This window comes from Belonocnema kinseyi, chromosome 2 (genome assembly GCF_010883055.1).
Source record: "Belonocnema kinseyi isolate 2016_QV_RU_SX_M_011 chromosome 2, B_treatae_v1, whole genome shotgun sequence".
Lineage (NCBI taxonomy): Eukaryota > Metazoa > Arthropoda > Insecta > Hymenoptera > Cynipidae > Belonocnema > Belonocnema kinseyi.
The window spans coordinates 155,974,350-155,988,202 of record NC_046658.1 but is presented as its reverse complement, the minus strand read 5'-3'; the positions used below and the strand labels follow the sequence as shown (position 1 = coordinate 155,988,202).

At 25.9% G+C, this 13,853-nt stretch overlaps 1 protein-coding gene across 1 annotated transcript in view; it reads right to left on the bottom strand.

Moving 5' to 3' along the window:
* LOC117183030 (fumarylacetoacetase-like) overlaps positions 1–12,620 on the bottom strand; it is an 18,424-nt gene extending 5,804 nt beyond the window's left edge. The window contains exons 1-5 of the mRNA XM_033376173.1: positions 12,579–12,620; positions 8,512–8,612; positions 7,088–7,228; positions 4,563–4,816; positions 1,763–1,969 (exon numbers count right to left, since the gene is read on the bottom strand). Coding sequence (XP_033232064.1) covers positions 1,763–1,969; positions 4,563–4,816; positions 7,088–7,228; positions 8,512–8,612; positions 12,579–12,620 — 745 coding nt within the window. The remainder of the gene's footprint in view (positions 1–1,762; positions 1,970–4,562; positions 4,817–7,087; positions 7,229–8,511; positions 8,613–12,578) is intronic.
* Between the last annotated feature and the right edge of the window lie 1,233 nt (positions 12,621–13,853).

The following is a 13,853-nucleotide window of genomic DNA, read 5'->3' as shown; positions in this document are numbered from 1 at the left end:
TATGACTTTTGTCATGTACAGCCGTTACAAACTCTTAAAAATGTATTAAGAAAACGGTTTATTTATTTAATTATTGTAAATATTACACGCCCGATTTTTCTAATACTGTTTTTTCTTTTTATTAAATGAATTCCATTGTTCACAAAACATATATAATTATTTTAAAATGCCAAAGTTGTAAAATTGTGTAAAAGATTTTAAAAACAATTTTTGCAATTTTGCCATATTACAAAAGTTTAGAAAAAATTTCGATTAAGAAAATAATAATAATATAATATATAATTAATTTAATTTAATTTAAATTAAGAAATTTTTCTTATATTCGTGTGAAAATTTTAAATAATTTTTTATTTAAAAGAATAAAATTGATCAAATAATTAACATAGGTTTTTAAACATAGTAGACGATTTCGTAAAATTTCGAAAGAGAGTTGAGAAGATTTTAAACCAAAATGTTTCAATTTGTTAAGATTAATTAATAAAATTTATATCGTTTAAAAATATTTTCAAGAATTTAAGACGCTTGAAATAGATTAGATATAATTGAAAACTGGAAAAAATTTTCGAAAATGTATCAAATAATTCTTGATTCCTTCCCAACTTCTAAAACTCCTCAACATCTTTTAAAAATACTCTAACTTTCGCAAACGTCTTGTAAAATCCAATAAAATGATAAAGTTCATTCAAAATGTTCTAAAATATTTTCGGACACATCTCAAATATAAAATTTTTTTTTTTAATTTCTTGAAAATCTGATAAAAATTATATTTATATAAATTTAGAAACAAACTGATAACTTATTTGCTTGTTCTCGATTTTCAGAATTTAATTTCAACATGGATTTATTATAACGCTTCAAAAAATAATTTTCGATTAATCACATTTAAGAGTTCGTTATTTAATTGTAATGGAAGACAATATTTTATGATTTATCATATTCCCTGTTTGTAATATATAGATATAATAATTATATTTATTATATAGTGGCACTATATTGTAAAACGGGAATATAAAAAAAATTAGTTCTTTATAACGATATTTAAAAGTATTTAAATTTCCGGGACTAATGCAAAATAACGAAAAAATTAATAAAAAAACCACAAATCAGTGATAAAAGTGGCCGAAAATATAAATTAACGAATTATGAATTGATCGAATTATAAAATAAATGAATTGTTAAATTCTCTTAAATATTTCTATTTCTGAAATTCGAAATTCACGAAAATAATTAATAAATTATCAATTAGTGATTGATTAAATAGTTTGTCTTATTTATAATTTCATAAATAGCTCATAAATTAATAATCAATTAACAATGCTCATCAGCTCTAAATTTCCGAAATTGAAATATTTGTGGAAATTTAATAATATTGTTCGTTTATTTTTTAAGTCTGTTTCGAAGTCAGTGAATTTTAGTCTCGAATATTTTAAAATTCGGGATTTTATTTTTTGTCCATTAAAAATCTTGTCGTTAATTGAAAGTTTATAATCATATATATTTTCGGTAACTTTTGGCTTTCATTAATTTATCTATTCGTTATTTATTTTTTTATTATTTTTTAGAAGTTCTGTATATCCATGCAATTTTGTTGTTTGAACAACGTCACTACTAGCGCCGCCGCACGGCCATTTTCAACATTCGTGACCGTTTCTTTAGCTTGGAAGCCAATTTCTTTTTTATTCGAAGAAATTTTCTTTGAATCAAAGAATCTTTTTTTTGAGTGCAGTTTTACAATTTTCATACATTTTAAATACTAACTCACGCTTTATGTGAACTTCAAGTTTAATATCAAAATTGCATAAATTTTCGTGAAGAAGATATGGGAACGGTTTTGGATCTTGTAGCGCATTAGGAACCTTAAAGGGCTCCAGGGCTTCCATTGTTACAATCCAAGGTGAAATTGTTGTGCCGAAATTTTTCGCTCCAAATGGCCCTAACGGAACGTATTCCCATTTCTGAATATCACGTGCTAAAACACAAATTAATAATTAAATGTTTCCTTATTCTAATTGCGTGCAATTTTAAACTACGCATGCAAAATAAAAAAATGATAAATTCACTCATGTCACTAGACAATAATCCGATCTATTTAAATGTGAAATGAAAAAAAGTGAAAAAAAAACGAGGAATACAATAATCGAATCGATAATTTCATTCCTCCAATTTTCTGAATTCTCTAAATTTTTTTAAATCCTTAACATTCTCTCGATCCCTGGAATTACTTGAATTCTCAACATTTTCTGACTTTGTGGGATATTCTGAATAACATGAATTCTTTCAATTCCTAAAACTCAATGAATTTCTGAAAATATCTGAATTTCTTGAACTTCTCGAATGTTCTGAATTCCTGAAATTCATAGAATTCTCTAAATTCCTTGAATTTCTTAAATACTCTGAAATCATTAAAATTATCTGTATTCCCTGAAATCCGTAAATTCCTTTAGTGTCCTTAAAAACTTGGATATTCGAAATTTTTCGAATTTCTTGAATCCTCTGAATTCCACGAATTTCTTGAATTCCCCTAATTCTCTGAATTTCCTCAATTCCTTCAAATTCTGAATTTATGAATTGGTTCGAATGCATTGAATTCCTTGAATTCTCTTAAATACTTGATTTATCTTCATTCCCTCAATTATTTGAATATTCTGAATTCCTGTAAATTCTCGGAAATCCCCGAATGTCTGCAAGTTCCTTATAAACTATAAATTGCTTAAATCCTTGGATTTCTATAAATTCTACGAATTGTATAAATTCCTGCGAATTCTAGGAATTTCTTGAATTCCATGAATTCTATAAATTCATTGAATTTATTGCATTCCGTTAATTTCTTGAATGCTTTTAATCCTTCAATTTTTTGAATTCCTTTAATTCTTTCCAGTTCTATGCATTCTTTAAATTCTATGAGTTCTTTAAATTTGATAAATTCTATGAATTTTACCAATTCTATGAATTTCTTGAATTCCATTAATTTTTTGATTAATAGGAATTCCTCTAATTCTGTGAATTCTATACATTCTTTAAATTCTACGAACTCTTATAATTCTACAAATTCTATGCATTCTTTTAATTCTATTCATTCTTTGAATTATTCGCATCATAAAAATTCTTTTAATTCCATTAATCCTTTGAATTCTATAAATTGCACGAATTATATCAATTCTATAAATTCTTTGAATTCTGTGAATTTTTTTAATTGCTTGAATTCTAGGTATTCTTTGAATTCCACGAATTTTCTGAATTCTAAAAATTAAATGTCTTCCTTGAAATTCATGAATTATTTGAAATGTTTTGAATTCTATGAATTCTTTGAATTATATAAATTCTATGAATTGTATAAATTCCTACGAATTCTATGCATTTTTTGAATTCTATGAAATCGTTGAATTCCATAAATTCTTTGAATTTTCAATTCTATTCATTCTTTGAATTATATGAATTCTTTAAATTCCATGAGTTTTTTTAATTCTATAAATTCTATTAATTTCTTGAATTCCATTAATTCTTTGACTCCAAGGAATTCCTCGAATTCTGGGGACTCGGTCAATTCTATAAATTCTGTTAATTTCTTGAATTTCATTAATTCTTTGAGTTCAAGAAATTCCTTGAATTCTGGGGGCTCGGTCAATCTTATAAATTCTTTGAACTCTACAAATTCTATCAATTCTTTGAATTATATGCATTCTTTGAATTTTATAAATTCTTTGTATTGCATGAATTATATGAACTCTTTGAACGATAAAAATTCTTTTAATTCCATGAATTCTTTGAATTGTATAAATTCTATGAATTCTATGAATTCTTTGGATTCTTCGAATTCTGTGAATTCCATTAATTCATCAAATTTGAAGTATTCCTTGACTTTCATGATTTCTTTCAAATCTATCAATTCTATGAGTCTTAAATTCTGTGGAATCCTTGATTTCCATGAATTGTTTGAATTTTTGGAATTATTTGAATTCTACAAATTCTTTTAATGCTACCAATTTTATGAATTCTTTAAATTATATGAGTTCTATGTATCTTTGAATTCTATGAATTCCTTGAATTTTATGAATATTTAAATTTCCAGAATTTCGTAAATTTCTATTTCTCGAATTTTTATATTTTACAAAATCCTTTAATTACTTCAGTGAACACGAAAACGTTGCTACAAATTTGTTCAAAGTATTTTTTTCAATTGCAATTTAAAAAAATGAACCTCAAGAAAGGCGAGAGAGAAAAAAATTTTCATCTTTTCTCATTTTTAATTTCAATTGATTCTCTTTGAAGAGCAGCCCGAAGTTGATAGTTAGATTTTATTAATTTCCAAGAATTTCAAAGTCAAATTTACATATCGGACGTGAAAAGGATACACTGAAACTTGTATTTCTGTAAACTTGGTTTGTGCGTTCCGAGAATTTATGCCTCGGCGGTGTCCGTTGCGGGGAGAGAGAGGTAGAAGGTGTCCAATCAAGCGTGACAAGCAATAGGAGGTAACCGAAACCGTGCACTAATCCAAGTTCCAGTGAATTTTAATTTATGCTTTATTCTGAATAGAGTGTTTTAAATTTTAATAATATTACCGCTCCAGTCGTTCATAACAACCATTCCGAAAATGTGTTCGTATGCCTTAGATGCTGGAATGCTCTCTCCTAATTTCGTAGGTGGTCCACCCACGAAAAACGCTACTTCTAACTCAAAATCTAAAAGTCTCGAAGGACCAAAAACTGGTTCTGCTCCCTCCACTGGCACAGTCTGTCCACGCGGACGTTGTACTGTTGTTCCCGTAATTACAACTGAACTGGCTCTACCATGGTAACCGACAGGTAGATATTTCCTATAGGAATTACGTACAAAGAATATTTTCAAAAATATATATACCTATAATTTACCAGGGCCTAAGATTTGTTTAATTAAAGGCTCAGAAAATAACCGAAGGAGCGTTCGAGCAGTATACAAGAGTGGGGATGACGCGCAGAAAACGCGAAGGACGAGAGAATGGATTCTGTCCTTTCTTTTGTCGCGTTTTATGTGCGTCATCCCCACACAGTGGGCACGAAATTTGGCAACGTCTTTACGACATCGTTACGAAATCTTTACGACAACTTTACGACATCCTATGTCCATGTCGCTAAGGTGTCTTTACGATATCGTAAATAAGTCGTATGATCTGACGATGTCTTTATGATATCGTAAAGACACCGATACGACATGGACATAGGATGTCGTAAAGATGTCGTAACGATGTCGTAAAGATGTCACAAATGTTGTGCCCACTGGGCACTCCTGGTTACTGCTCGAGCACTCCTTCGGTTACTTTCGGAGCCTAAAATTGTAACGATAACAGGTTTCACAAGCCAAAATAAATAAATAATTCAAATAATTCTAATTCATCATTAAATATATTTCGAAATGTTTGTAAACATTTGTGATAGATCAGAAAATTGAACTTGTAAATGATTGTTTACTAAAAGGAAATAATTCTTTTTTTATAATTTCGCTGCAACACTATAATTTGTCAACTTTATTAAATTTTTAAATAAATAAGAAGAATTAAGTTATGGGCAAAAAATTATTCTAAAGAATTCAAAAAAAAGTTAGAAGCCTTTTAAAAATTATATGAAATATTTGAGGAAATTTAATGGAGAGAAAATGGAAAGAATGAATAAAAAAAAACATTTTTAAGTCCTTCCTCAAATCTGTAAAAAGTTTGTTAAAGGTTTTAAAGTTTTTTCCATATTATATAAATTAAGAAAAATACACGAACATAATTTTTTAAGCCTTCTGGTGCTCTTTCGTTGCAATTTCTTTTAAAGTTTGTATTGGTTTAAAAAATGTACCTTCAAATTTGAGTTAACTTGTACAAACTAAATTTGGTGTAAAGATTAAATTTTTTCGTTCGAAAAATAAATTTTAAGCTACTATTTAAAAACATTTTAAAAGATTACAATGTTTTTTAAAATAAGTACTTGAAAGATTAAAAAAAAATTTTTTTAATTGTGCGGAATAAAAAAAAATTAGGAAAAATTGTACATGTAGATTTTTTTAGATTTCAAAAACAAACTTTAGGAGCTTTATAACAATTACGAAAGGTTTCAAGCAGATACAATTTTTTTTAAATGCTTGGTAAAATTTGGAAGATGATAGGCAATTTTTTTTACATGTTCCATAAATTCATCAAATATTTCTTGATTTCTTCGAAACTTTTAAAAGTCCTCAACATCTTTTGAAAAGACTCTAATTTTCGCTAACTTTCAGTAAAATACAATAAAATAAAAAAGTTTATTAAAAATCTTCTAGAATGTTTTCGGACACATCTCAAATATTCAAAAATATTTTTTTTTAATTTCTTGAAAATCTGATAAAAATTATATTAATAATAATATAACATGAATATGTACAATATATTTTTATTTAAATAAATAATAGAAAATAATTCTGTTCTAACATTTCGTTAAACCACTATAATTTGTAAACTTTCATACATTTTTAAAGAGATAAAAAAATTAAATTATGGGCAAAAAATTATTTTACAGAATTCAAAAGAAAAGTTAGAAGCTTTTTAATAATTATGAAAGATTTGAGGCGATTCATTTTTTTCAACATTTCTGTGAAATTTTAAATGGTTTAGGTTTTGTTGTAAAAGTATAATTTTAGTTTTTAAATATTTCAAACAAATTAATTTCAAAATTAAATATTTATTTAAAGAAATATTTATTGGAAATTTTTATGGTATATCGTTATTATTAATATTATTCTGTATTCTTTATGGTATTAAAAAAAGGGTTAAAAAAGAATTCAAAAGAAAAGTTAGCAGTTTTTTAATAATTATGAAAGATGTGAGGAGATTGATTTTTTTCAAGATTTCTGGGAAAATTTTTAATGGTTTAGGTCTTATTGTACAAGTATAATTTTAAGTTTTAACGATTTCAAACAAATTAATATCAAAATTAAATGATTATGAATCTTCAAAAAAAAAAAAAAAAAATGAATTTTTAAAAAGTTGTTTAACTTTCAACCCAAAAGATTTTATTTCTGAATAAAAAATATTTTAGGCCTTGAATTTATTACTTATTTTAAAAATATTTATTAATAAAATTTAGTTTACCAGTTTGGCATGAGAGCATCGGCTTTCCCTCGAAACATGATGCCAACGTTTGTCGCGTGATGAATTGAAGAGTAGAAGTCTGTATAGTCTCCTATTTTGGCAGGCAAATGCATTGTTGCTTTGTCTTGCGGAAAAAAGGACCTAAACAAAATTTTAAATATACTCTATTGGGCATCATAACATACTTACTTTAATCGTAAAATATAATTTATTAAAAAAAAAAGAATTTAATTTTCTTTTAAACCTACATAACTTTTAAAGATAATTTATGGTAACTTACCATAAATTGAGCAAATACTATTTACAAATGTCTATAAATTTCCGGAAATGTATGGAAATTGATAGTAACTTAAGATAAATTACCTAAAATTAAATAAAAATGTTTCGATGAATTTCCGGAAATTTGTTTGTAATTTATAGTAATATTATAGGTAAATTATGGTAACTTAAGATAAAATACCCAAAATTAAATTTAAAAATGTCTATTAATTTCCGAAAATGTATGGAAACTTTTAGTTATTTATGGAAATTTGACAGGTAAATATGGTAACTTACCATAAATGGCCCAATATTTTATTTGAAAATGTCCATACATTTCCGGAAAGTATGGACATTTTTTATTATTTATGGCGATTTGAAATGTAAATATTGTAACTTATTATACATTCTTTAAAATTCAATTAAAAAACATGTTTAAAAATTACCGGAAATTTATGAAATTTCTTGGTAATTTATGTTAATATTATAGGTAAATTATGGTAACTTAAGATAAATTACCCAAAGTTTAATTAAAAAATGTTTATAAAGTTCCGGAAATGTATGGAAATTTTTGTTTATTTATAGCAATTCGACAGGTAAATATTGTAACTTACCGTAATTTACACAAAATTCATTTTTAAAATGAATTTTCAGAAATTTATGATATTTTATCAATTTATGGTAATATTACAGGTAATTTATGGTAACTCAAGATAAATTGTCCAGAATTTAATTTAAAAATGTCTGTAAATTTCTGTAAATTTCTGGAAATGTTCATCATTTATGGAAATTGGACAGGTAAATATGGCAACTTACCATAAATTACCCCAAATTCAATTTCAAACATTTAAAGAAATTTCCGGAAATTTATGAAATTTGTGGGTAATTTATGGTAATATTAAAGGTAATTCATGGCAACTTAAGATAAATTATACAAAATTCAATTTTTTAAATTTGACGAATTTCCAGAAATATATGGAAATTTTCCGTTATTTATTTTAATTGGACAGGTAAATATGGTAACTTATCACAAATTACTTAAAATTCAATTTCAAATATTTTTGATAATATCCGGAAATTTATGAAATTTTTGGTAATTTATGGTAAAATTACGGGTAATTCATGGTAGCTTAATATAAATGACCAAAGATATTTGACCTAGATACGGCAAAGGTCTAGTTAGTCCACATGTTACGAGAGCGGCGCTATCGTCGAATTTGTGGCTTCGGTTTTTTCCGGTACTTTTCGGCCTAATTCGGTAATGCCGCTGCGTTTAAAATGATTATCTTAACCACATGCCACGAGGCGGCGCAATAAACTCAGCTTTGTTCGAGCGGAAACTTGAAAATTTTCAATTATTATGGGTTATTTATTTATTCTCTAGGACTGAAAATAACTTTTCTTCATTTGAACATATTCTTAGTATAAGTAATTGAAGCTATTGATTGAAAATCCTAACCTTGAAATTCCATTTTTTTATTTTTATAATGAAAACTTGTGAAAAGCAAAAAAATCAAAAGTTTTGTTTTAATACTGTATTCCTAAAGAGGATAATTCGAATATTTACGTGAACATTCCGGACAATTCAAATAATCCTTTTTATGTACAAAATATTCACTTTATTTTCATATTTCTTTTTAAAAAACACGAAACTAAAAAATACTTTGACATAATATCAATAAATGTTTTCTTTTACTAATTTATTCATTAAATGTATAATACTTGTAATTTTTAAGTAAGCATTCCGGACAATTTAAAGAATTCTTTTTATGAGCAAAAAATATACACTCTATTTTCATATTTCTATTTATAAGATAGAAGACTAAAATATACATAAATATATATTCAGCTAATTAATTAATCATTTAATTACTAATATGATTTACAAAATTAAGAGTCATTGAAAATATTTCAGCAAAATTGTTTTTTGCAAGCAGGTACGTATTATTAGTTAATTTTTATTTATATATATATATATAATATTTATATAAGTAATATACTTATATAAATATGTATACATTATATATTAGGGCGGAGTGAAAATGATCAAATTAGTCGAATCGTTTGAGCTGAGCGAAACAAATTTGTGGGTTGATATTCAAAAAAAGTAAAAAAATTTGAAATCGTTTAATATCTTCTGTTCCCTTCTTTCAATTGAAAATTAAAATTTTTAGAAGTTGCAAAAAATTTCCCTATCGCTTCAAAAATGATGGCGAATTTTGTATGTGTACAATTTTTACTAGTGAATAATGATAAAAAATAAAAAATTTTCGCGCAATTTAAAATTTTTGGAAAATGGCCAAAGGCATGTTTTTTTGGATTGAGCCCTATGCACACATTTTGAAAAAAGATGAATATGTCGAACCTCAAATTTCTTCAGCTTGAATGAAAGAAGCATACTATTATTTTGTTTTTTAACAAGTTAGTTAAGATTTAACAAAATAATCATATTTCTTCAAAAACAGTACTATTTCTAACCAAATACGTGGTTGAATTTTCAACCAAATGATAAAATTTAAAAAAAGATTAAATTTGGACCAAAAACAGATGACCAAAAATGATGATTTTTGAAAACAAAATAGTTAAATTTTAAAGAAAATAATTAAATTATTAATAAAATAGTTCCACTTCTAAATAAATAGTTAAATGTCTAAACCAATGGCTGAATTTTAAAAGAAGATTAAATGTCAAACAAAAATAGTTGCTATTCTTTTAATCAAAAAGGACAAATTTTCTATCCAAAAAGACAAATTTTCATCAAAAACCTTAATATTCGAAAAAAGATGATTTTTTAAGAAAGTAGTTTTAATTTTTGAATAAAATAGATTGGTATTTTTAAGCAAAAATATGCATCTTTGAGCCAAAAAGACAAATGTTCAACAATACAGTTTAATTTTGGATGAAAAAGATAAAGTTTCTATGAAAAATACCAATTTTCAATCAAGAGGGATGAATTTTCTATCTAAAAGGACGAAACTAAAAAAACAGTTGAATCAGCGAAAAAAGAAAAAGATTTTTCAACAAAGTAGTTAAATTATGAAACCGAATATATGATTTTTGTAAACAAACAAGTTGAATTTTTCACAAAATAATGAAATTTTCAACAAAATAGTTGCATTTGTAATCAAATAGTTGAGTTTTCGAGAAAATGGTGCAATTTAAAAAAGGAAGGATTAAATTTTAACCAAAAACAGTTTCAAATTCAATGAAAAAGTTGAATTTTTAACAAAATAAATTACTCTTCATACAAAAAAGAATGAACTTTGATCAAAAAGAGATGCATTTTTACCAAAATTGTTTAATTTTACACAAGAAAGTTTAATTTTCAACAAAACAGTTTATTTTTAACCATCAAAGATAAATTTGCAACCAAAAAGATGACTTTTCTACAAAAAATGATGAAACTTTTAATCAACAAGGACGAATTTTCAATCCAAAAAGACAAATTTTCAACAAAATAGTCGATTATTCGAAAAAAGATGATTTTACAAGGAAGTAGTTTTAATTTCGAGAACAATATATTAGTATTTTCAAACAATAAGATGAAATTTTGATCCAAAAAGACAAATTTTCAATTTAAAAAATACCACTTTTCAATCAGTTTGAATTTTTTACAACAAAAAATATTCTGCAATGAAATTAGTTCAACTATGAAACAGAATATATGATTTTTTTTAACAAACAAGTTAAATTTCTATAAAATAATCAAATTTTCAACAAAAGAGTTCCATTTCTAACAAAACAGTTGAGCTTTTTAGGAAATGCTCCAATTTCAGAAAGAAAAGATTAAATTTTAACCAAAAACAGTTGCATTTACAATGAAAAAATTTCATTTTTAACCAAATAAATTAATTTTCATACAAAAAAGAATTTTTTACCAAAACAGTCCTATTTTCAACCGAATAGTTGAATTTTCAATAAAACAGTTTATTTTCAACCAATAAAGATAAATTTTTATCTAAAAATATGCCTCTTCTACCAAAAAAGGTGAATTTTCAATCAAAACGAAGAATTTTTCAACAAAAAAGTTGAAGTCTCGACCAAAAAAGATAATTTTTTGACAAAATAGTTACATTTTTATCAAATAATTAAATTTTTATCAACATAGTTGCATTTCTAAACAAAAAGTTCAAATGTAAACAAAATGGTCAAATTTTTAAACAAAAAATATTAAACCAAAAACAGTGGAATTTTCAACCAAACCGTTGAATTTTTAAGCCAAAAAGATCAATTTTTTAGAGGACAGTTGAATTTTTAACAAAACAGTTTATGTTCAAGCAACAAAGATGAATTTGCAACCAAAAATATGACTTCCACAAAAAAAGGTGAAACTTTTAATAAAAAAGGACGAATTTTCTGTCCAAAAAGACAAATTTTCATCAAAAAAATTTAATATTCTAAAAAAGATGATTTTTCAAGAAAGTAGTTTTAAGTTTCAAACAAAATAGATTAGTATTTTAAAACAAAAAGATGAATTTTTGAGCCAAAAAGACAAATGTTCAACAATAAAGTTTAATTTTCGATAAAAAAAAAGATTATTCAACAAAATTTGTTCAATCATGAAAAAGAATACATGATTTTTTAACAACAAAGTTTAATTCTTCACAAAATAATCAAATTTTCAACAAAATAGTTTATTTAAATTTAACTAAATCTTATTACATTTGTTAATTTATCTCAATTTCATTTAAATTTAAAGTTTAGTTTAAAAAAGTAATTTTTGAAATTTCACTGCAATTCTAAAGTACGAAAAGAATTTGCTTTAAATTTATTTATTCGTTATTTCGAAAATTTAATTTCTCTTTTCAAATGAACCTTGGACGCGGTTGCCATAGAAACGACAAAAAGTTGTAGAGGGCAGCACCTCGACATGTTCGAAATTGAAGTTAGATATATACATCGGCCGTCCCCACTCCTGACCCTTGCCGCATCTAGGTAGAATATCTTTTAAATGACCCAAGATTCAATAAAAAAATTTGGATGAATTTCTGGAAATTTTTGGTTAATTAAGGCAATTTGACAGGTCAATACGGTAACTTACCCTAAATTTATGACATTTTTTGGTAATTTATGGTATTATTACAGGTAATTTATGGTAACTTACCATGAATTACTCACAATTCAATTTTAAACATTTAAAAAAATTTCTGGAAATTTTTGAAATTTTTTTTGTAATTTATGGTAACTTAAGATAAATTTCTCAAAATTAGAGATGGGGAGTGACGTAACTCACTTGACGCCGACCTCTTCGGTTATCTGACCGATTTCCCGTCATCTGCCTCTCTGACCGGACATTTTGGAAACAGTGGAAATCATCTTATAAATAATTATTGGAATGCTTTTTTTTTACTAAATAATGTCAGATGAAAAGAAAGATGGAACAATTTTGTATGTAAATGCAGGCACTTAATATCGTCAGACGGAAAATTTCTTTGTATTGCGTGATTTTAATGAGATATGACCTACACAAATTATTCGGAAGGAACACAAGTTTATTGCAAATATGGTTTTTTACTTTCCTGCAAATGTAAATCTAACTAAATGAAAGTTATTGTAAAATTTTTGTGATTTTCAATTTCTACAAATAAAAAAGAAAGCTTTCAAATATAAAACATGAAATAAAGGACTCCAATAAGATTGAACATAAACTTCACTTCACCTTATAAAGAACTTAAAGAGAATGGAATTATATTGCTGTTATTTTTATTATTTAAGACAAAGATTGTGTAAGATTAAACTATTTTTGCTACTCTTTTTTTTTTTGAACTTGTAATTTTTTGCGAGCGTTTCCAGTTTCATTTTCAATCACTAAATTGATCCCTAGAATAAATAAAAATGTAATCTACAATATAATGAGCGAAGCAAGATGAAAATGCCATAATGTAAGAAAATTAAAAAAAAGTTTTACTCAAAGTTTTAAGGATCACAAAACCTACACAAAATCATCATTTTGGCTTCTTTTTTTTTTTAAATGTACATTTTAGTTTTCTAGATACGAAAACTATCCATGATTAATAGGTTATTTTCGTTGACCTCAAGGAGATACCATTCATTTTATGAAAAACAAATTTCGTTTTACTAACAGAAAGTGTTTCCGTAGTTCATAATTATGATATTACGAGGGTAGTTCAATAAGTCCTTAGAATGACCAACAGATGGCGCGCGAATCGCTCCAAATCTTCTGTTTTCAGTCAGCACCACTCCCGACTAGATATATGGTGCAGTCACAGTCTACATCTTCTGAGTTTACGTGTTTTTATAACCAATTGAAAAAAAAAATTGTTCGTCAAGAAAAATGGAAAAAAACGAGTTCAGAGCGGTAATCAAACATTTTCATTTAAAAGGTTTAACTCCATATGAGATAAAAAATGAATTGGGCTCAGTTCATGGCACATCTGCCTCTGCCTTAGCAACGGTTTATAACTGGGTAAATGAATTTAAGCGTGGTCGTACATCAATAAGTGACGAACCAACTACGTTCAGGAAGGCCCGTAGAAGCAAGTACTCC